Source organism: Heptranchias perlo, chromosome 17 (assembly GCF_035084215.1).
Source record: "Heptranchias perlo isolate sHepPer1 chromosome 17, sHepPer1.hap1, whole genome shotgun sequence".
In the NCBI taxonomy this organism is placed as follows: domain Eukaryota; kingdom Metazoa; phylum Chordata; class Chondrichthyes; order Hexanchiformes; family Hexanchidae; genus Heptranchias; species Heptranchias perlo.
This window is the reverse complement of record NC_090341.1, coordinates 40,175,509-40,200,365: the sequence shown is the minus strand read 5'-3', so window position 1 is coordinate 40,200,365 and position 24,857 is coordinate 40,175,509. Positions and strand designations below refer to the sequence as shown.

The 24,857-nt window shown below is 41.1% G+C and overlaps 1 protein-coding gene and 1 pseudogene across 4 annotated transcripts in view; one reads left to right on the top strand and one right to left on the bottom strand.

The window, feature by feature from the left end:
- The window catches only part of LOC137334260 (contactin-4-like), a 1,825,202-nt gene that overhangs the window by 991,876 nt on the left and 808,469 nt on the right, over nucleotides 1-24,857 (top strand). For all 4 annotated transcript variants that reach the window (XM_067998918.1, XM_067998917.1, XM_067998915.1 and 1 more), the window contains one exon: nucleotides 21,873-22,048. In XM_067998918.1, coding sequence (XP_067855019.1) covers nucleotides 21,873-22,048 — 176 coding nt within the window. The remainder of the gene's footprint in view (nucleotides 1-21,872; nucleotides 22,049-24,857) is intronic.
- On the bottom strand, nucleotides 2,211-5,080 carry LOC137334344 (small ribosomal subunit protein uS7-like; annotated as a pseudogene).

The window sequence follows — 24,857 nt, the reverse complement described above, 5'->3', positions numbered from 1 at the left end:
AGGTTTTGCTGCAATTATATAGGGCTCTGGTGAGATCACAACTGGAGTACTGTGTACAGTTTTGGTTTCTTTACATAAGGAAGGATATACTTGCTTTAGAGGTGGTGCAACGAAGGTTCACTAGATTGAATCCTGGGATGAGAGGGTTGTCCCATAAGGAAAGATAGAGTAGAATGGGCCTATACTCTCTGGAATTTAGAAGAATGAGAGGTGATCGCATTGAAACATATTAAATTCTTTGAGAGCTTGACAGGGTAGATGCTGAGAGGCTGTTTCCCCTGGCTGGAGAGTCGAGAACTAGACGTCATAGTCTCAAGACATGAGGCCAGCATTTAGGACCGAGATGAGGAAAAAATAATTCACTCAAAGGGTTGTGAATCTTTGGAATTCTCTACCCCAGAGAGCTGCAGATGCTCAGTCATTGAGTATATTCAAGACTGAGATCAATAGATTTTTGGATTCTAAGGAAATTAAGGGATGGGGGATTGGGCGGGCAAATGGAGTTGAGCTAGAAGATTAACCATGATCTTATTGAATGTGGAGCAGGCTCGAGGGGTCGTATGGCCTACTCCTGCTCCTATTTCTTATGTTCTTAACCCATATTAGCTTTTAAAAGGGAAGTGGATAAATATTTGAAAAAGGATCATTTAAAAGGACATTGGGGACAGGCAGGGGAATGGGTCTAGATAGATAGCTGTTGCAGAGAGCTGGCACAGGCATGAAGGGTCAAATGGCCTCTTTGTGTGTTGTAAAACTCTTCGGTTCGAAAATTTGGTTGTACAAAATTGCTCACAGTACTCTAACTATGGCCTAACCATTACCTGTACAAATTTAGCTTTACCCCCTTGCCTATAATTATAAAGCACAAAGTACCATTTTTTATGACTTTTTTTTACTGCACTCGCAGTTTCAAGGAAGTATGTATTTCGACCCTTGGCCTTTGTTCCTCACACCCTTCAGCATCTTTCCATTTAATGTAAACTCCCATGTCTTGTTTTTCCTCCCAAAACTGCATCACATCACACTTCTCTGGATTAAACTGCACATGCTACTTATTTGCCTCATCTACTAATTTATGTTCTGTTGAAGTCTTTTAACGTCTGCGTCACTGTTTGCTAAACCTCCTATCTTTGTATTATGAGCACATTTCGATATTGTGCTCCCTACATTTAAAAAAAACTTCCATCTGTGTTCACTTCCTGTCATCGTTTGTGTCCTATTTTCCATTGTAAATCCCATGTCCGCATTAATAATGGAAATGCCCAACTTGTTGCATTGTAATTACACTCTAACCCCAGTGCTTTGTTTACTTTTTTTATGGCCTTATTAACCTGCGTTGCTACTTTTAGTGATTTGTGTATCTGTACCCCTAGATCCCTTTGCTCCTGTACCCCATTTAGACTCTTGTTTTCCACGGATTATGTGGCCTCCATATTCTTCCCACCAAAATGTACCATCTCACACATATCAACATTGAAATTAATTTGCTAATTGCATGCCCATTCTGCAAGTTTATTAATCTTGTCTTGTAATCTGTCGCAGTCTTCCTCACTCGACTACACCCCCCAATTTGGTCTTGTCTGCAAATTTTGAGATTGTACTTCTGATTCCTGAGTCCAAATCGTTTATGTAAATAGTGAACAATAGTGGTCCCAGCACCATGTGGAACACCACTTCCCACCCTTTGTCAGTCTGAGTAGCTACCCTTAAACCCTATTCTCTGTTTCGAACCAGCTTGCTATCCATTCACCTACTTGCCCCTTGATTCCACATGTTCTGACTATAGTCATGAGTGTACTGTGAGTTACCTTATCGAAGGCCTTTTGAAAATCCAAATATATTAGATCTACTACATTACCCTTGTCTACTCTTTCTGTTACTTTTTCAAAGAATTCAATCAGGTTAGTCAAGCATGACCTTCCCTTTTGAAATCCATGCTGACTATTCTTTATTATATTTTCAGTTTCTAGATGTTTTTCTATTACATCTTTGAGTAAAGATTCCATTATCTTTCCTGCCAGGGACGTTAAGCTAATTGGTCTGTAGTTCCCTGGACTTGTTCTATCTCCCTTTCTAAATATAGGAATAACATTAGCTGTCTGCCAATCCTCTGGCACTATTCCCTTTTCTAATTTATATTATATATATATATATATATATATATAAATATAATATATATAATATGTAATTGTGCCTCAGCTATCTGTTCCCTAACTTCTTTTAATATGCACTGATGCATGACTCTTAATGACATTAGAGTTAGATGAGCCCTTAGCAGCATTGATCAGCTCTTCAGCCAGGCACTCTGCAATTGTTTTAATGTTCCTGAGTCCAGCCGCTTTCGTCCCAGTGGACAGCAATTAGAGAGCCTGTTTAACATGCCACAATGGGAACAGATTAACAGCTTGTCTCCTCATAGTGCTAGCTCGGCCATTACGGGAAGAGTCACCAAAGGGACCGGTGTTAATGATGGCATTCACCAATACCTGTACTGGATTATCACCAGTCAGTAGCTGGATAATCTCAAAAGCATGCTTCATGGTGCACACGGTCATCAGCTTCTTGCCGTTGTTGCGCCTGTGCATCATCATGGAGTTGGTCAGATGCTCCACAATGGGGCACTGGGCAACGTGGAAACATTTTCAGTGTAGCACCCAGAGCTGTGGGGAAGGTACTTTGCATATTTCTTCTTGACAGTGATATAGTCTTGCAGGGAAATGTTGTTGATCTGAATGTCATCAGTGCTTCACTTGATGAACAACTTCATCTCAGGGTCTTAGCAACTGCGTGCACAGTCTCCCACAGTCATTCCACTCCAGCTACTCCACTCAGGATCCGCTACCGCAGGTTAGATGAAAGTGTTACTTGGGCCAAATGCGGTCTGCCGGCCATACATTTGACATCCCTGGTCTATCGTTACTCAGTTTATCCTTCTTTCCCTTCATGAACAGAGGTGTTACATTGGTTACACTTCATTCCCCTGGCATGTTAATCGCTATTAATTCATGGAACTGTATCCTTTTCACCTTATAGGAATGTATTTTGTTTTTTAATTCCAGCCTTCCGTTATGCTAACAGATGAGTTGTTATGAATCTCATCACTATTCACAAAATGGAAAGATTTCTAGCAGTTATTCTTTGTTTCTGTTCTGTCTGAGAATGCCTCTGTGAAGCGGCTTGGTGCTTTTTTCTCCGTTAAAGGCACAATATAAATGCAAGTTCTCTGGGGAAGAAGAACAGAAAAGATCAAGTCAGCAACATTATTCATCAAATACTTTTAGCTTTGCATGTGTTATTTTAAACTAAAAAGACACAGAGCTCAGACTAGGTAGTCGAGTGGGCCGGCCAATTGCTGTCCTGGATTTGGAGGAGGAAGAGGAAAGAGAGGAAAGGCAGGTGTGCTTGCATCTGGTACCCACCCACAGATGGCCCAGGAATCATGTAATCCAATCCAGACACAAATAATTCCACGTGCCTGAAAGACCTGACCTTCACCGTCAACACCTTAGCAGGGAGGCTATGACTAAATTGCGCTGACTACTAGTGCCTGCCTCACAAACTACATTCATCACAGGGACATCCCTGCCCACTGTGGTCAAAGTCACCGCTGCATTGGACTTTTATGCTACTGGTTTATTTCAAGCCACCGCTGTTGATATCTGCCAGATCAGTCAGCCGCCTATACATTGGTGCATCAAGCAAGTAAATTGAGCCTTGGTTGCCAGGGCAACACATACGTCAAGTACCCATGGAAAGGAGGGAACAACTCAAGCAGGTGCAGCACATCTATTTGATGGTTGGGTTCCCAAAAGTTCAGAGCCTCATTGATGGCACCCATGTGGCCATTAGGGCACCTAACACGAATCACAAAGGATTCTATTCCATCAAAGTCTACGTGGCCTTGGACAACCAGAATCCTGCAAGATACCTCAGCTGTGGCCATGGTACTTTCATCTTGTAACAGCCCACGGTGTCACAACAATTTGAAAGAGCAGGCAGAATGGATGGACGGCTGCTGAGGGATCAGGGCTGCCCTTTACTGTTCTGCATATTGGCTCCAGTGAGGAACATCTACAATGAAGCAAAGTGAAAATACGAGGATCTTGTCTCCATCTGAATTCTGCTTAAGCTTATGGTCAATATGTTGAAGCATCACTTTCAATGTTTGGACAGATCAGATGGGGTCCTATCCTACAACCTTGAGAAACTAGCCAAGATCATCTGCACCTGTTGTATGCTGTATAATTTGGTCATTCGTAAAGGGGAACCTATGTAACCCGAAGGGCGAGAAAGTCAGCCTGCAGCTTTGACTGTGGAGCAGTGTTGTCCATTACATTAGCCACTAACCATATGTGGCTAATTGTATTTTTGATGAGTCAATAAAATATGAGTAATGGACATCGTCATTGGGCATTTGATCTCAATACTCATAACTGCCAAGTTTGTCACTCGGGTAAATATTTGTTAAGTAAATATACATGTGAAGTACATTTACCTGTACTGTATATAAGGCGCTTTCTACTGAAATCAATGCATGTGGCTAAACTTTGTTGCATAGCCACGCCTGTGGCTAGTCAGCAATTTCTACTGGACAATATTGCTGTAGACTAGGGGGAGAAAGAAGCACAACCAGGCAGACTGATGTGTCAAGCAGTGATTGATGGGACTTTCAGTTAAAAGTAGCCTCTGAGCAAGTCCATGAGCAGTGCTGTGCTCTTCCCTAGTACACTAACTTCTTAACAACATGATGGTCCCTGAATCCATGTTGCCTTTGGTGACAACATAGGGTGTGTGTTGCCTTCTTCTTAATCTCCTAAATTCTCCTAGTGTGAGAAGCAAGTGTGTTGCATGCTGCAACTCCTCAATAGGAATATCGTTGGCGGTGAATGCCCTGTCTCTGCTGGGTTCTAAGTATACTCTGGCGAGCACCTCAGCCTCTAAGTAAGCCCTACCAACTGGCCAAAACCTTGGCCTCTATGCTGACTGGCTGCTCTTCTCCCGTACCTGTCTGCAATCCTCTGAAGAAGTTGACTGTTCGGGTAGATGAATTATCTCCCTGAGAGATCAAGTCCTCATCCATCTTGACTCTTGATATACCCCAGCTGCTGGCTGCCGCTTACTAAACACTAGGGATCTATGCAAGGACAGACCCTTGACCACCACTAAAGAGTGCCAATCCTACCATCAAGGAACGTTCAAGCTGATCTTCTAGCCTTTGTAGTTCAGAATTAAGAGCTTCCGGTAAATTGGAGGCCAAAATCTCTATAACAGTAGACACAATGTTGGTAAGCAAAACTGTATCAGGGCCTGGTACTATCCTCAGGAGCTCCCCAACAGGATGCCCTGTAATTACCACTTACTCCAAGATGCTATGCCAACACAGAGGTCGGAACAGCATTCCAGGTGGGGAACTCAGACGTTTTTAAAGGACTACATCATGAGCTTCTGCTGATTAATGAGTGCAGCTTGGTATGTAGCCATTATAAAGTATGAACCCACGAGGCTGCCAGCAGCTGTTAGTCTGGCCCCAACCCTCTGTTATTCCTGTTGCTGCTTGTCTGCTTCCACCACCCCTTGCTTCTCGTAACTGGTGCTCATTGTTGCAGCAAGTGCTCCTTTCTGACAACCCTAACTGATACCCTGAAGAGAATGTTTCTGTTGCAGGGTGCTAAAATGTTGGATCTGCTTCCTATATCTCTCTGATGCCAAAATCCTGTAAGAACATTGCGATATATACTCTGATAAGAATATTTAATCAAAGGTACCAGACGAATCCCTAACCTTTCACCTTAACTCCTCGTCAAGGAGCTGTATGGGTTTACCAACCAGTTTTCAACTAGAAGTGAATGATAACCCAAATTTGGCTCGCTGAAACATCTTACATCAACCAGTTTGGATTATATTACTATTTACACTACCAACCTCCCATCAGGATTCACATAAGCTACTGAGTGAATGAATTAACCCTTGCAAACTAGCAAAGAAGAAGTCAGACAGACAACAAAGCCATAAGCTAACAATCGTTAATCTTAGAATCAGTTAACAGCACTTAAACATGGACTGTACAAATAATTAGTAGTTACGGGTTAATTGACAAAATAAAGAGGTTATTCAGTTGCAACAATAAAATTACAGTGTCTGAGACTGATATAAATTAGCGAGATCAATTTAGATTTAGACTCCTTAGATAGCTGACAAGTTAACAGCATCAGATAGCCAGTCTACTGAATAGATTAAAGTTTATACGCTTGTAGTCACCAATGTTTCCTCATATACCCTTATCCCAATGAGCTGGCATGGATGAATTGGTTGCCTTGCCTTCCTCTGGGAGGATGGTGTTAGCCTTCTGAGACATCAAACTGATGAACCTTTTTCTGTAGAGATGCTATCCATTTCTCCTGGATCCTGTAATACAGGATAAATTTTCCTTCTGCACTCCTGAGTGGTAGCTGTGCTGTGCTGTTGCATAAAATATTGTCTTTTAACAAATCGAAGGACAATTGTGTATGTGGTAGCCAAGAGCTGCTGGTTGCCAACAAAGCTTGGTGCTTTCAATGTAAATTAACTGCAGGCAATCTTAGGAAAAACCTTTTGCTCCCCTGGACTTCCTCCAGCATTAACTGCACCCTTCACTATATGAGCTGTGGTATAATTAAAACATTTGAGGCAGAGCTATTTCTCAGAAAAACTACATGACTTCAAAAAAAAAGTAATTTGAATGAAAATCAGTTGGAAAATGAATCTATAGAAGGCTCCTACTCGGGGTATATGGTTGAAATGGGTTTGGTGTGAACAGAGCTGAGCAGAATCGTGTTCAGTTATATTGTACAATTAGTTTTTCATTCTGTTTTAAACTGCTCCACTGGAGGAAGGCTAATTTCAGTTAGTTGAAAAGGAATCTGGCCCAGGTGAATTGGAATCAAAGATTGGCAGGTAAAACAATAAATGAGCAACAGGAGGCCTTCAGAGAGGAGATAATTCAGGTACAGACTGGACACATTCCCACAAAGGGCAAAGGAAGGGCATCCAAAGCTAGAGCTCCCTGGATAACTAAAGATATAGAGATTAAAATGAAACAGAAAAAGGAGGCTTATGACAAATGTTGGGCTCATAATTGAGCAGAGAACCAAGTTGAACACAAAAAGTACAGGGGAGAACTAAAAAAGGAAATAAGAGCGCCAAAGAGAGTGTGTGAGATTAGATTAGCAGAAAATGTAAAAGGGATCCCAAAAGTCTTTTATAAACATATAAATAGTAAAAGGGTAGTCAAAGGAAGGCTAGGGCCGATTAGGGACCAAAAAGCAGGTCATCTTGGAGGCAGAGAGCATGGCTAAGGTACTAAATGAATACTTTGCATCTGTCTTCACTAAAGAAGAGGATGCTGCCAATGTCAAAGGGAAGGGGGAGATAGTAAGGATATTAGATAGGATAAAAATAGATAAAGAGAAGGTACGAAAAAGGTTGGCAACGCTGAAAGTAGAAAAGTCACCCGGTCTGGATAAGATAAATCCTAGGTTGCTGAGGGAAGTAAGAATGGAAATTGTGGAGGCTTTGGCCACAATCTTCCTTAGATAGGGGAGTGGTGCCGGAGGACTGGAGGTTGCAAATGTTGCATCCCTGTCCAAAAAAGGGGAGAGGGATAATCCCGGCAATGACAGGTCAGTCAGCCTCACATTAATCCAGGACAAAATTAATTGGCACTTGGAACAATATGGGTTAATAAATGAAAGCCAGCATAGACTTGTTCACGTCAAATTGTGTTTGACTAACATGATTGAGTTCTTGGATGAAGTAACAGAGAAAGTTGTTGATGTCTTTCTGGACTTTGAAAAGGCATTCGATGAAGTACTACATAATTATCTTGATAGCAAAATTGAAGCCCATGGGATTGAAGGGACAGTTGCTGTGTAGATACGAAATTGGCTAAGAGACAGAAAGCAGAGAGTAATGGCGAACAGTTGTTTTTCAGACTGGAGGGAAGTGTACAGTGGTGTCCCTCAGGGGTTGGTGTTGGGATCACTGTTCTTTTTCATATATATTAATGACCTGGGCTTGGGTATACAGGGCATAATTTCAAAGTTTGCAGTTGACACGAAACTCGGAAATGTAGTGAACAGTGAGGAGGATAGTAACAGACTTCAGGAGGACATGGACGCTGATTAAACCCCAGTTGACAGCATTGCGTTGAATTCTGGGCACCATACTTTTGGAAGGATGTTGGAGCCTTGGAGTATGTGCAGAGGATATTTACTACAATGGTACCAGGTATAAAAGATTTCCGTTATGTGGAGAGACTGGAGGATCTGGGGTTGTTCTCAGAGCAGAGAAGGTTAAGGGGAGATTTGATAGAGGTGTTCAAAATCATGAAGAGTTTTGACAGAGTAAATAAGGAGAAACTGTTTCCAGCAGAAGGGTTGGTAACCAGAGGACACAGATTTAAGGCAATTGGCAAAAGAACCAGAGGCGACATGAGAAATTTTTTTACGCAGCGTTGTTATGATCTGGAATGCACTGCCTGAAAGGGTGGTGGAAGCAGATTCAATAATAACTTTCAAAAGGGAATTGGATAAATACTTGAAGAGGAAAAGTATGCAGGGCTATGGGGAAAGAGCAGGGGAATGGGCCTAATTGGATAGCTTTTTCAAAATGCCGGCACAGGCATGATGGGCTAAATGGCCTCCTTCTGTACAGTATAATTCCATGATTCTATGAACTCAAAATCATGGTTTCTTACAAAAAAAGGAACCTACTCTCACACAAGTTCATTCTCAAACCCCCACCTCCCTCTCCTACGACCCTCAGCTCATCACCATACCTCTGCCACTGTTGACCTGCTAAACCGCTCCCTTGCCTCTGCCTTCAATGCGCTCATTCCCACCAAATCACTCATCGGCTCTCATCCCTGCCATTCTCTCTGTTACAAAACCCATCTTGGCAGCTGCAGCACAACTGATCAAGTCACTCATTGCCAGATTTGACCTGATCTTGTCAAGCTTTACAGTGTCTCACTCTCCCAGGAGGCAACAACACATTCAGGACTTTGGAGAGTAAAGGAAGGTTGGAGATAGGGCAGCAGTTTGCAAAGACAGAGGGGTTGGGCTTGAGTTTTTTTGAGGGGGTGATAATGGCACTTTTGAAAGGAAGCACGCCTCTATAATCCAGCCAACTGTTCTGAGAAATGTTATAAGCTCCCCTCCGTGGATTGGTGCAAGTATCAAAAGCATTACTTTTGGACCTCAAGCATCTGCTCAGCGAGGAAACCATTTACAAATTGATAGAATATAGCCCTTCCTATTGCTAATGGGTTGATGATGGGTACAGATCCCAATTTTATCGTGGGGTAGGATCAGCTTGCGAGAGGCCTGGGCGAAAATAAGCTTACATTTTGAGGCTCAGTGAGATTTTGATTCCCAGGTCTCATTTAACATTTAGGCCCCGAATCCCGGCCGCAGCTGGCAGAAATCACTGCCTAGCCAGCGGGCGAAAGCAGGAATTAAGACAGCAGGAAGCCACTGCCCGGCACATGCAGGAATAGCCCCCGGCAGTCAGGTAAGTAGTGAGGGCAGGTCTCTGGACACAATCGTGAGAGGAGGAGATGCCCGGGGCAAGGGAGGCCCAAGGTTTCCTTGTGGGGTCCGGAGGAACACTCCTCCTTCTCCTGGCCCTCAAAGAAACTAAAAACAAAATTTTAAACATACCTACTGGGCTTCTTCTGGCTCACAATCCACCTCCCGGTAGGTTTGACTTGACTGGGAAGCCATCACTGCTCCCCCACTCAGGCCTCCAGTTAAAATACCAAATGTGTCCCCAATGACATCATCGGAGCTCAATCTGCATTTTTAAAGAGGACACCACCAGCATGGTGTCCCTGCTAATTTAAAATTACAGTTGGTCAGATTAGGGTGGAAAAGGAGTGGATTAATCCCCCACTCCATTTTAACAGCCCCACCAGCTGGTTTTTGCCAGGCTATGGGAGTTAAAATCAGGGCCATACAGTCAGTGATACCTTGTACCTTGGGGAATTGCCCAATTTCGAAAATCTTGGCAATGTTACTAATGCTGCTGTTTGGTACTAAAATGCATGAACTGAGTGAGCGGCAAAACACGGCTTCAGTCACCTCTTCAATGGACCAGCAGCTGACTCGTACATGTCCTGGGAGGACCCTGCGGCATAAACGTTGAAAGCAATGGTAATGCAGTGTGTGTAATTTACTGGACCTGCAAATTTTATTGGACCCATTGGCCCAATATTAGTCACATCTACCTGCTGAGCCTAAGCAAGCCAATTCATTGTTCTTCCATCATGCGCAGGCAGACGACTCTTGTGGGAGACCTACTGCATGGGGTGGTTCTTTCTGCAATTCATATACATAAGGGGTGGGAGCAGGAGTAGGCCATTTGGCCCTTTGAGCCTGCTCTGCCATTCAATGTGATCATGGCTGATCTGATTCTGGCCTCAACTCCACTTTCCCGCCTGTTCTCCATATCCTTTGACTCCCTTGCTGATCAAAAATTTGTCTAACTCAGCCTTGAATATATTCAATGACTCAGCCTCCACCGCTGTTTGGGGCAATGAATTCCAAAGGTTCACAACCCTCAGAGAAGAAATTTCTCCTTATTCTGAGACTATGCCCCCTAGTTCTAGATTCCCCTATGAGGGGAAACATCCTCTCAGCGTTTACCATGTCAAGCCCCCTCAGAATCTTATGTTTCAATAAGATCTCCTCTCATTCTTCGAAACTCCAATGAGTATAGGCCCAACCTGCTCAATCTTTCCTAATAAGAAAACCCTTCCATACCCGTAATCAACCTAGTGAACTTTCTCTGAACCACCTCCAATGCAAGTCTATCCTTCCTTAAATAAGGGCACCAGAACTGTACGCAGTACTCTGGGTGTCGTCTCACCAGCACCCTATACAATTTTAGCAAGACTTCCCTGCTTTTATACTCTATCCCCCTTGAACTATTCCATTTGCCTTCCCAAATACCTGCTGCACCTATATGCTCATTTTTTGTGTCTCATGTACAAGGACACCCAAATCCCTCTGTACCACAGCATTCTGTAGTCTTTCTCCATTTATATAATGTTTTACTTTTTTTTCTTCCGACCAAAGTGGATGACTTCACATTTTCCCACATTAAACTCCATTTGCCAATTTTTTGCCCACTCGCTTAACCTATCTATATCCCTTTGCGGACAGTTTGTGTCCTCCTCACAACTTACTTTTCCACCTATCTTTGTATCATCAGCAGAATTTGGCCACAAGACACTCGCTTCCTTCATCCAAGTCATTGATATAAATTGTGTATTGTAGAGGCCCCAGCACTAATCTCTGCAGCACCCCACTAGTTTCAGCTTGCCATCCTGATAATGATCCCTTTACTCCGACTCTCTGTTTTCTGTTAGTTAGCCAATCCTCTATCCATGCTAATATATTACCCCCAACACCATGAGCTCTTACCTTGTGCAGTAACCTTTTATGTGGCACCTTATCGAATGCCTTTTGGAAATCCAAATACGCTACATCTATTGGTTCCCCTTTATCCACCCTGCTCGTTACTTCCTCAAAGAACTCTAATAAATTTGTCAAACACGATTTCCCTTTCATAAAACCATGTTGACTCTCCTTGATTTTATTTTGAGTCTCTAAATGTCCTGCTACTACTTCCTTAATAAGCGATTCTAACATTTTACCAATGACAGATGTTAGGCTAATTGGCCTATAGTTATCCGCTTTCTGTCTGCCTTCTTTCTTGAATAGGGGCATTGCATTTGCGGTTTTCCAATCCACTGGGACCTTTCCAGAATCTAGTGAATTCTGGAAGATTACAACCAATGCATCCACTATCTCTGTTGCCACTTCTATAATGACCCTCAGATGCAAGCCATCGGGTCCAGGGGTCTTGTCAGCCTAGCACTTTTTGTCTAGTGATAGTGATTGTTTTTAGATCCTCCCCTTTGTCCCTTGATTTTCTACTCTAATTGGTACGCTTTTAGTGTCTTCTACTGTGAAGACAGATGCAAAATATTTGTTCAATGCCTCTGCCATTTCCTTGTTTTCCATTATTATTTCCCCAGTCTCATCCTCAAAGGGACCTATACTTGCTTCAGCTACTCTCTTTCTTTTTATATACTTATAAAAGCTCTTACTGTCAGTTTTTATATTTCTTGCTAGTTTACTCTCAATCTACTTTCTCCCTCCTTATTTTTGAGTCCTCCTTTGCTGGTTTCTGAAGTTTTCCCAATCTTCAGGCTTACCACTAATCTTTGTCATGTTGTATGCCTTTTCTTTTAACTTGATACCACCCTTAACTTCCTAAGTTAGCGATGGTTGGTACACCTTTCTCGTGGAGTCTTTCCTCCTTACTGGGATATATTTTTGTTGAGAGTCATAAAATATCTTTTTAAATGTCTGCCACTGCTTATCCACCATCATACCTTCTAATCTGTCCACTTGAGCTGACTCTGTCCTCATGCCATTGTAACTGCCCTTATTTAGGTTTAATACAGTAGTTTCAGATCCAAGATCCTCACTCTCAAACTGGATGTGAAATTCTATCACATTACGATCGTTGTTTCCTAAGGGATCCTTTACTTTGAGGTTATTAATTAATCCTGTCTCATCACCCATTACTAGATCTAAAATGGCCTGTTCCCTGGTTGGTTCCACAATGTTCTGGGAAACAGTCCAGAATACACTCCATGAACTTATCCTCAGGGCTACTTTTGCCAATTTGATTTGTCCAATCTATATGAAAGTTAAAAACGCCCATGATTATTGCATTACCTTTTTTATAAGCCCCCATTATTTATTGATTTATATTTTGCCCTGCAGTGTCGCTACTGTTCGAGGGCCTATAGACTACTCTCCCCAGTGATTTCTTACCCTTGCTATTTCATACCTCCACCCAAATTGATTCTACATCTTCATCTTCTGAGCCAAGATCATTTCTCACTATTGTACTTATTTCATCCTTTATTAACAGAGCTACCCCACCACCTTTTGCTTTCTTCCTATCCTTCTGAAATGTCAGATAGCTCTGAATATTCAGTTCCCAACCTTGGTCACCTTGCAACCACGTCTCTGTAATGGCAACGAGATCATACCCACATGTTTCTATTTGTGCCATCAATTCATCTGTCTCATTACCCTCCTTGCTCTTCGTTCTCCTGGGCCACCCTCTCCTCCTCTTCTTGTTGTTGTTGTTGCACTGAGATACCCAGCAATGACCATTGTAATCATGCTGTTTGGCAGAAAACTATGTGGTACCATTCCCTCTTGTTATCTCCTTCTTTAAATTAAGTAATCCCAGATCCACCTGGGATTAAATGATCAATTTTGGTTTATTCTCTTCAGCTGAGGTAATTCTGCACAAGTGCTTCATGGTTGGCTTTTAACATGATCTTAATGAGCACAAATGTACTTTTTTCTGACCTCTTCACTAATATTTGTCAAACCTTTTTGGAGGGGAAAGAACAGTCGGATCAGCAATTTCTACTGATGTTCTACCACACTTTATTCAGTGCATTTTCCATAAATTAGTGAACAGAGGAAAAATAATTCCCTTGCTCAAAAATAGATTCATTCCAACTTGAAATGAAAGGTAAAATATGATGTGAACAAGTGTTGCCAACCAATATGAAGATGACCATCATGAATGATACAGCTATGTTAGAACAAATTTAAATAAGCTTGGAGCAGAGGATTATCAGAAAGTCATTGAGGTTAATTCTTCCTCTGTGCTTTGTAGCATGTATTGCACTGCTTAATGCTACTTTTGGCACAAAGAATGGTGCACTTCAATTTCTAGAAGAAAGACCACATCATGAATATTAATTTATTTAAAGTAGTGTTGTGGTCAATAAACAATGGACATACTGGAGTGATTATCAGTTTGTACCGTAACATTCATTGCAATATTTTACAGGAAGTAGAATTACAAATGTTACAGTGATAAAATACCTTGAACCAGCCAGAAGCATAATTTGTTTTAATAAAATAGTCATGGTGATTAAAATCAAATCTTAATACAGTTTGTCTGGAGGCACTTAAAAAGGTTTAGTAACATAGCTGAGGATTTAAAATTATTTTTCTACTGTTTGAATTTATTTGAAAGGATAATTTCAGTGATATTTAAATATATATTAACTAAATAATTGATATTCAATGTGCAACACCCTCTCATATGAATGTCATTAATACAATTAGGCTTTATGAGCTGCTGTAATTAAAACAAATTATCCTGCTCTTTGATAAAAAAATAACTACATGACATGCATGTACTCTGAAGGGCAAAAGGCTAGATAGGTTTCAAAATTAGTTCAATGAATTTAATCATGATTTCTGCAGGCAAGTTATTTTAGGAATTCTTTGGAATTAATTTAAAAGAAATTGTGGAGAATGCAGCTTTAATTTAGCATGAATCGGCACTAATTGGGCAATCTAACTTCGGGAAGCTGAAACGATGGTTGATACAGGAAAATGGAGCTTCAATATAAACGATATCCAAGTTTATCCAGAAACTGATCATAGAATGAAAGACGTTTATAGGACAGAAGAAGGCCATTGTGCCTCTGCTGGATCTTAGCTCGAGCAATCCAAAACTAATCCCAATACCTGGCTTTCTCCTCATAGCCCTGTATTTCCCTCTGTTAATATTTATCCAATTTTCCTTTAAAAGATGCAATGGTCTCTACCTCAATCACTCCCAGCGGCAAAACATTCCATGCTCCAACAACCCTATGTGTAAAGAAATTTTTCCTAACCCATCTCCTCACTCTGTTAGTCACAATTTTAAATTGATGACCCCTCATCACTGATTGCTCAACTAAAGGAAATAGCCTTCTCTATTCGGTGTATCCAAAAACTTCATCATTTTAAAAACCTCCATAATTCTCCTCTTGGCCTTGACTGTTTCAGTAGAAATAATCATAGTCTCGCCTCAAAACTGCAGTTTCCCATACCAGTCGTTATCCTGCTGACTGCACATTCCCTAAGGCTTTAGAGGTTCAAGTACATCATTCCCTGAAAGTAAGTAGAGCCATAAAAAGGCCAACAGTATTTTGGGTTTTATAATCAGAGGTATAGAGTAAAGGAGTAGTCGTAAATTTATCCAAAACATTGATTAGGCCACAGTTAGAAGTTTGGGCGCCACATTATAAAAAGAACATTATATATTTGAACCCTTAAGTATCACAGTTTGTCTGTTCACATACACCCTTCAGCATCTTTATTTGATTATATACTCTTATTCCTTGTTTTTCTTCCCAAAATGTATTACCTCATACTTACATACTAAATTACATCTTCCAACTGTTTGCCCATACTGCTTTGCCTGTCTGTCTTCTTGAAGTCTTTTACAGTCTTCCTCGTTGTTTGCAAAACCTCTTACCTTTGTGGCATCAGCAAATTTTGAGATGGTATTCCTCATACCCAAGTCCAAATAATTTATTTCTACTAAGAATAAAAGTGTACCCAGTACTGATTCCTGGACTACACCACTTCCAACCCACTTAACCTAACTCTTTGTTTCCTGTCCATTAACTAACTTTCTATCCGTGATGGTACAATTGTTCCTATATCATACGGCTGAATTTTTCCAGCAAGCCTCCTGAGAGAAACCATCACAAACGCCTTATGAAAATCCATATACTCTGCATCTACATCGAGATACCTCGAGTTACATCGAAACTACAACACAGAAACAGGCCATTCGGCCCAACTGGTCTATACCGATGTTAATGTTCCACACGAGCCTCCACTCTCACTACTTCTTCTAATCTTATCAGCATACCCTTCTATTCCTTTCTCCCTTGTGTCCTTATCTAGCTTCCGATGAATTGCATCTATGCTATTTGCCTCAACAACTCCTTGCAACGCATTCCACATTCTTAACACTCTTTGGGTAAAGAAGCTTCTCCTGAATTCCCTATTGGATTTATTAGCGCCTATCTTATATTTATGACCTCTAGTTTTGGACCCCCCACAAATGGAAACATTTTCTCTACGTCTACCCTATCAAACCCTGTCATTACCTTAAAGACCTCTATTAGGCCACCCCTCAGATTTCTTTTTTCCAGAGAAAAGAGCCCCAGCCTGTTCAGCCTGTCCTGGTAAGTATATCCTCTCAGTTCTGGTATCATCCTTGTGAATCTTTTTTGTACCTTCTCCAATGCCTCTTTATCCTTTCTATAACATTGAGACCAGTACTGTGTACAATGCTCCAGGTGTGGTCTAACCAAGGTTCTATACAAGTTTAACGTAACTTCTTTGCTTTTCAATTCTACCCCTCCAGAAATGAACCCTTGTGCTTGATTTGCTTTTTTGTGGCCTTATTAACCTGCGTTGCTACTTTTAGTTGTTTGTGCATCTTTACCCCTAGATCCCATTTAGACTCTTATTATCTAAGCAGTAAGTGGCCTCCTTATTCTTCCTGGCAAAATGCACCACCTTACACTTATCTATATTGAAATTAATTTGCCAATTACACGCCCATTCTGCAAGTTTATTAATGTCCTCTTGCATTTTGATGCATTCTTCCTTTGTATTAACTACACCCACCCCCAATTTGCTGTCATCTGCAAATTTTAAAATTGTGCTTCTGTTAAATTGTTAAATCCAAATCTAAATTGTTAATGTAAATTGTGGACAACAGTGGTCCCAGCACCAATCTCTGTGGAACACCACTTCCTACCTTTTGCCAGTCTGAGCAGCTACCCTTAACCCCTACTCTCTATTTTCTGATTTGTAGCCAACTTGCTATTCATTCTGCTACCTGTCCCCTGACTCCACATGCTCTGAACTTAGCCATAAGTCTACAATGTGGTACCTTATCGAAGGCCTTTTGAAAATCCAAATATATTACATCTACTGCATTACCCTAGTCTACTCTTTCTGTTACTTCTTCAAACAATTCAATAAGGTTGGTTAAGCAAGAACGACAACATTTACATAGTGCCTTTAATACTGCAAAACATTTCAAGGCGTAAGGAAAAACAATTAACGCTGAACCCAAGAAGTAGGTATTAGGAAGGATAACCAAAAGGTCAAAGATGTGGGTTTTAAGGATGATCCTAAAGGAGAAGAGGGAGTTGGAGAGATTGAGAGATTTAGACAGGGAGTCCAGAGTGTTGTGCTTGGCTGAGACGAAGGGAGGGCGGGATGCACAGAAGCCAGAGTTTGATGGGGGTGTGTGGGGGGTATAGGGCTAGAAGATATTGCAGCGATAGGGAGGGACGAGGCCATGAAGGGTCTTAAATTTGAGCCAATGTAGGTCAGTGAGGACAGGGGTGATGGGTGAGCGGGACATGGTGCAGCCTTGGGTACATATTTTTGGGATAACATGAAGTGTATGGAGGGTGGAGGATGAGAACCCGCCCAGGAGAGCATTGGAATAGTTGAGTCTAGGGTTGACAAAGACATGGATAAGGGTCCCAGCAGCAGATGGTCTGAGGCCTGGGCTGATGCGGGTGATGTTAGAGGTGGAGTTAGGTGGTCTTTGTTATGGAGAGGATGGGGTCAGAAACTCAGCTCAGAGTTTAATAGGATGGTAAGGTTGTGAACAATATGATTCAGCCTGAGACAGTGGCTGGGAATGGGAATGGAATTTGTGGCAGGGGCCAAAGATGATTGCTTCAGTCTTACCAATATTTAACTGGAGGGAATTGCAGTTTCTCTAAGACTGGAGACCAGACAAACGGTCTGACAACACAGACGCAGTTGAGTGGTCAAGAGAATTGGTGGAAAGGTGGAGCCGGATGCCGTTGATGATGTTGCTGAGGGGTAGAATGTAAATGAGGAAAAGGAGGGGGCCAGTGATAAAAACGTGGGAGACTCCAGAAGTAACGGTGCGGGGGTGGGAACAGAAGCCACTGCTGGAGATACTCTGGCCTCAATTGGATAGGCGACAGTGGATTCAAGCGAGGGCAATGTCACGGTGCTGATCGTCAGAGAAGAAACATTGGAAAAGGATAGTGTGCTCGACCATGTCAAAGGTGACAGAGATGATGAGGAGGAATAATGCATCATATTCCCAGAAGATGTCATTTGTGACTTTGATTAGGGCCATTTCAATGCTGCGGCAGGGTTGGAAAATTCATTGGAAAGATTCAAACATGGAAAGATGGGCACCGTTTGGGATGCGACTTAAAGTTGAAGGACTTGTGAGACGAAAGGGAGATTTATTTTTCTTCCAACCATATGGACAGTACCTGGGCTTCACTTGGTGCCTTACCTGTAAACACAGTTGTGTCCATTCTACTCTACACCACTGTGTAATGATGAACCAACATGCTGCTCCATGACACTGCCATTTCAAGAGTTACTTTTAAGTGCAGAAAAAGGGACCAATTTAAAGATCTTTCAATTCAAACAAACAAAATCATAAAATAGCCTCATAATTTTCGCCCTTCAGGCTACACCTCAGAAAGGAATTAACATTATGATGTGCTGGAAGAACTCTGCATGAGCATCTTTAGTGTTATGGCAGCAGCAGATTCATAACTAATGAACTGGACAAGCTGCCACATCATGCAGCTTTGCTGTTCAGTCTTAACTGCAAGTCCAAGCCCAAGTTTAAATGTTCAACAGTACAAAAACTATATGAACACTCACCAAGACCTTCCAAGAATTGATGTACTATACCACAGATATGCTTATGATGCTTCTCATTTCTACTAGCATTGAAGTGCTCTACAATCTTTATCAACCTCATTACAGTCTTGGTCCAAACATGGACACCAGAGCTGAATTCCGGTGTGAGGTGTGATTGACTGCTGTTGACATCAAGGCAGCATTCGACCCAGTATGACACCAAGGAGACAGCATCCAGGCTTGGGCTGATAAGTGGCAAGTAACTCCCTCACATAAGTGCCAAGCAATTACCATCTTCAACAAGAAAGAGTCGAACCACCTCTCCTTGACATTCATGGCATTACCATCACCGAATTGCCCACCATTAACATCCTGGGGGTCACCACTGACCAGAAACTCAACTGGATCAGCCACATAAATGCCATGGCTACTACAGCAGGTCAGAGGCTGGATATTCTGTGGTGAGTGACTCAACTTCTGACTCCTCAAGGCTTTTCCATCACCAACAAGGCAGAAATCAGGAGTTTGATGGAATCCTCACCACTTGACTGGATGGGTACAGCTGCAATAATGCTCAAGAAGCTCAACACCATCCAGGGAAAAGAAGTCAGCTTGATCAGCACCCCATCCAGTCGCTTCAACATCCATTCCCTCCACCAATGGCATACTGTGGCTGAGTGTGTGCTACCTATAGGATGCACTGCAGCAAGGCTTCTATGGCCACACCTCCCAAACCTGAGACCTCTACCACCTAGAAGGACAAAGGCAGCAGGTGCATGGGAACACCGTCACCTCCAAGTTCCCCTCCAAGTCAAACACCATCCTGACTTGGACATATATCGCAGTTCCTTCATCGTCACTAGATCAAAATCTTGGAACTTCCTACCTAACAGCACTGTGGGAGTACCTTCACCAGACGGACTTCAAGAAGGCGGCTCACCACCACTTTCTCAAAGACAACTAGGGGTGGGCAATAAATGTCGGCCTTGCCAGCCACTCCCACATCCTAAAGAGTGATAAAAATAAAATCAATAAGTGTGATACTAACCATAATCCCTGAGATACTAAGAAAGCTTGGAAATATATGACAAATGTTATTTCGGGACTCTTGAGCTACCCCTAATCGGTTTGTGGAGGAGACTTTGAATGATGATTCCGATCAATGTTCAGCAGCCTATTCTTAGCAATGACTTAAAAAGTAGGACAAACGTACGTTGTTGTTAATCATATATACAATTGTAAAGAGACACAATTATTTTCTTCCATTACTGTTTTGGTACATATTACTGTAGAAGTAGCAGTATCTTAATGTGAACATTGAAAGATGTACAGTATTTTTGTCTTCACTCATGTATCTAATTTGTTTTAAAATGATGCATGGTAAATGTGTGAAAGACAGAAGAATTAATTAATTATCCAAATTATTTATCAGCTTTTGTGACTAACCTGCTTCTTATCACTTTGAAGTCCACTGTCCTCTTTCCATGTCCGTGTCAATCCGTCACTCTGATATAATTTACAGATTGGAATATTGCAGCACTGTGCCTCTCGCCTTCCAAATGAAAGTAACAAGGCTTCTAAAATATTTGCCACTAGTTTTCATACACACATTCTTGTAGAAGGTAGCTTGTCGCTTCAAAATAACTATCCTGTCTTTTTGTCAACAGCATTGCGTTTTCATTAAAAACACTATAGCAATTCAGCAAAAGTTTTGCACAAATCTATGATGTTGCTACAACTTATTTGTTTTGTTTTGATGTGTTATCATGCACAGATAAGGCATTAACAGTCGCTATACATTGGAGATTCCACCTAAAATATAAAAAAAATCTCAACATGAAATACATTGACTTCAGTTTATCAACTGTGTAAGAATTTGCTTCAGGTGTGACTTGTTGCACAGGTGGTGTAAAGGCTTAGTGCTGTCAAAGAATGGTAACTTACTTAAGGTTGATTGGATCAGCCCCTAATAATTGGCTCAATTGTTATTTTCACTGTAGGAATGATCACCAACTAACACCATTTTAAATCAGTGTCAGAAATTGCAGCTTGGTTCTCCATAGCACAGATGAATATTAAAACTATATATATTTGGATCCTAATTTGACTAAGTGTAGGAGTTATTGGCACTCCAAAAATAGCTGTCTTAGCAACTTTAAAATGTGACATCCTTAATTGCACTTCCTTTATGGATTGGAAAGCACTACCTCAGTTTCCAAGTGCAAAATGGCTAAGTGAGCAGTGAACTGTTGAGCAGATTTGCAGCTTTGTATCTTGGTGAGTAGCACATGAAAGGAACCTGTAATGGTTGAGTAGAGCTTGGTTTACAGGATGGTGTTTTTGAACACCTGTTAAGAATTGTATGGGCTTCATTGATATTTGTAAACAATTTTACAACACCAAGTTATAGTCCAGCAATTTTATAAAATTTCATAAAATTGCTGGACTATAACTTGGTGTTGTAAAATTGTTTACAATTGTCAACCCCAGTCCATCACCGGCATCTCCACTTCATTGATATGGTGGAGCTGATTTTGTTTTGGAGGATTCATTATGCTTGGTATGTGATATGGTTTAAAACAAGGGAGTGCTGATTACAAGAATAAAATTGAGAGAATAAATACATCTTATGCAACAAAATAAGTTGCTAATTGCGACTCAGCAACAGGCATTTTCTGACATATGCAGCGAATTGCATGGAAAACAAACAAGCAACGGGGATTTGTGTTGAGTGTACCTCAGAGTGAAAGTGAAGACAAAGGATTGGCGGCAGCTACATTGATGATGTAGAGAAGGTGAATATAACATGACTGGAAAACAAAATGAGTGTGTGAGAGATCTTTCTGTGCGCTGGATTGTTGCAGGTCACAATACCTTGTGCTTGAAAGGGATTGTCCAATAGAAGAAGCCACTTGCACCAAATAACATGCAAATCAGAAGCACTTCATTTCCATTTTAGTTGCAGGGCTCACTTTGAAAGCTGGCAATCAGTGACTAGACAGTAAGACCCGATGTTAAGTGAAGTTGTTGGAGTGAGGAGAAAAAAATGGAAAACAAATCCATGTTTCAAGATTGAAACCTTGTCAACTAAATCTGAGCAACAAAAAATTGTCAGTAATTTCACTCCTCACCTTTCTGTGAATCAATCATTCTTTGTTTAAGCATTTTTAAATTAAAAACTAACACTTTATTATTCATCTATATTCATGCCTGCATTGCAACATACTGAGACTTTTGCAAACAAAATTGAAATATTTCTTGCATTTTTTTGTCTTGCAGGTGGCAAAGAAATGGCTCAGACATTGACATAAGCATGGATTACCACTATAGTTTGGTTGGAGGTAGCCTGGTGATCAATAACCCAGTTAGGACCCAAGATTATGGAACCTACCAGTGCTTTGCAACAAATTTGTTTGGCACAATCGTGAGCAAAAGAGTAAAGCTTCAGTTTGCATGTAAGTTTCCAGGTTTTTGTTTCACATTGATTTGTAAGAAAAAAATGATTTTAGAAATTAGTCTCATGTATTTTTTAACATGTCATTTAGGGGCTACTTTTCTGAGTACACACCAGGCAGGGACGAATCTTGCCTACCACTGCGCATATTGGAAAAATGTAGGCGCGTTCGTCCTTGATTTTCCGTCCAATGGCTCCGCACACGCTCGATTTTCCGATATGCGGTAGGCAAAGTTCCTCGGCTCCAGTGCTTACTCAAAAAAAACTTCAGCTCTCGTACTCTGTTTCTCAATTGGACTTTTTGATTGAGACCCTTTCAGGCTTTGTGGTAAGGAAACGATTTATTCTTCTGACAAAATTATTAACTGCAACAAAGTCTATAGATGGAGAAATTGTATACACCAGATATTTTGTCAGAATCTCATGAAAGTGTTGCTGCATTTATAGAAATCCTTATCTTCTATGAGTTAATGTCCTGCAGCCCTTATTATATTTAATTAACAGTTAATTTTGGAAAAAAGCAGCAGGTGGTTTTTGGTCAGCAATTCTTTCAGCAGTTCATTAATTTTTTTTGTCACTTAAAAGTTAGTAATTATTACATATATATACTGTATAGCTTTTTTGGTATATTATCCAATGCGCGACCTGAATTAATTTTTCTTAAGAAAGGGAAAAATGTTGTGTTCTGTGCATTTACATCATTATACCTCACACTGTAATGTAGTCATAACTGTGTTTACACTATTGTTTTGAGGCTTATGTGTTATGCCAGATTTGCTCAGTACACACAATAATATGGGGATTAGAGGCAACATGCTAAATTATCAGCATGGTTGAATTTGGAGAAACAGTTTCTGAAACTCTATCAATATATAGGGCAAATGTACATGGAAACTTCTCAAGACAGGTGCTATTGAAGATCACATATCAATGGGGGAGATTTATTCTGGTGCCTATGTGTTGGCAACTTCTTAAACATTGTGGCAACACTTCCCATGTTAACCTATTTTTCGCAAAATCATCAAGCTAGTCTACAAGAATTTATTATGATTTCACTAGAGATAGTGAACTCAGATGTTCGTTAATATATGGTCGCCAGAGAAAATCATCCCCCCCATTTACTGATCTTCCGCTCCCTCCGCACATCTGGAAGCATGGATTGAATTCAGATTTACTTCCCTCCGCATAATTGCAGTATTTCTTCCAGACTATGGACCCAAGAGTGTAACCTGAAAATATGAAAACCTACTATGGGAGTTCTTGCACACCCTTTACAGCCACTTGCAATACATCTCAAAAGATAGGCTAGTTCGCATTGTTTGGGTTGTTCTTACTGATGCAGTTTTGAAGGAGCCACATTTGGAGAGATGAATTGCACAGCACAGAGCACTAATTGGTAGCTGACTTCAATCATAAACACTGTATAGCCGAGGCATTAATTGCAAAGTGCCTATGATTGTTTGGGGAGTTATTGTTAAGAGTTATTGTTCTGAGTGGAAGTGATGTAACTATATTCAAATGCAAGGGAGAGCTGGAATTGTAAAATGTTGAAATTTTCTCTGCTTTAGTATGCGCATTTTGTGTTTTTGTTATCCAGGTATAAAGGACATCAGGTGTTAATATGGCTAGGATTTCCAAAGAAATATGAGATGAACATTTTAACAGAACTTTTAAAATGTATTAATAATATGCTACTAATTGAAAACTGAATTTAAAAGAAAAACTATGACCAATTTGTATTTGAAATCGTAGGTGCAAGAATAAATCAGAAAAAAATGGAGTGGAGCGAAGCTTATTAAATAATATGAAAGATGGTAGAATTGTGCTCTCTCAGAACCAAAATGAAGTTACTTTCTAAAAAATCTCAGCAAGAATCACTGGTATGTTCAGTGTTTGTGAAAGGGGAGAGAGGTCGTTTGTCAATGCAGTTAAATATCAACAGAAAGCATTCTTGTTAGATCACTGTTTTCTGGTTGTCACACAATGGTCTAAAATTGGTTTCCCTGTGCTGGAGTGAACTCAGCACACGGAACTGTTGCTGCGCTAGAATGAGTAGGCCCGAGGCACACCCGATATTGGGCTTTGGGCCTCATTAATACGAGACCAGTGAACTGCAGATGCCTGCTTGGCGTCCCCAGGCAGCTTGCCGGCAAAGAAGATTTAAATTTCAGGCCGCTGTGTCGCTGGCATCAACCCTCAGGTCGGTCCTGAGGTGGAGGGAGGGCACGGTCGGGAGGAGGGGGAAGATGATCGGGAGGGAGGGGAGGTGATCGCGAAGGGGCTGATTACGAGTGACATAATGTGGCCTGTAATTGTGTTTTGGAAAACCTGACCCTCCCAGTTCCTTTTTTTGTAAAAGAATGTCTGCTTTTTGAAGTTGGATTTTTTAAGGAAATATAAATGGGAGCTCAGAACATAGTGGCCTAGAAATTTGATGGCACAACATCTGATTTTCAGGCACATGTGTGCTGGCAGCCCTCCACCAGCTGACCCAGACAGCCATGACAGCCACGCCAACCCTTTCCTCATCTGACAGCTACATATGTACTTTCTAACACAAGTCACTTAATAATGCTAATAAAAATCAGAAACATGAGCCTTGGATGATTCTACCCCCCCCACCCCCACCGAGTTATCAAAATGCTGTGAGCATTTGTAGTGTCCCTACTGCTGTTCTGGCTGGCAACAGTTAACTTAGCACAGACGACATACTGAACTTGGGAGCTTCCCGGTCTATGTGGCTAAGTAAAATAATTTTTAGTAGAAAAGCAATGGAAACCTTTTCAGTTCAACTGACCAAATTCTTTCAC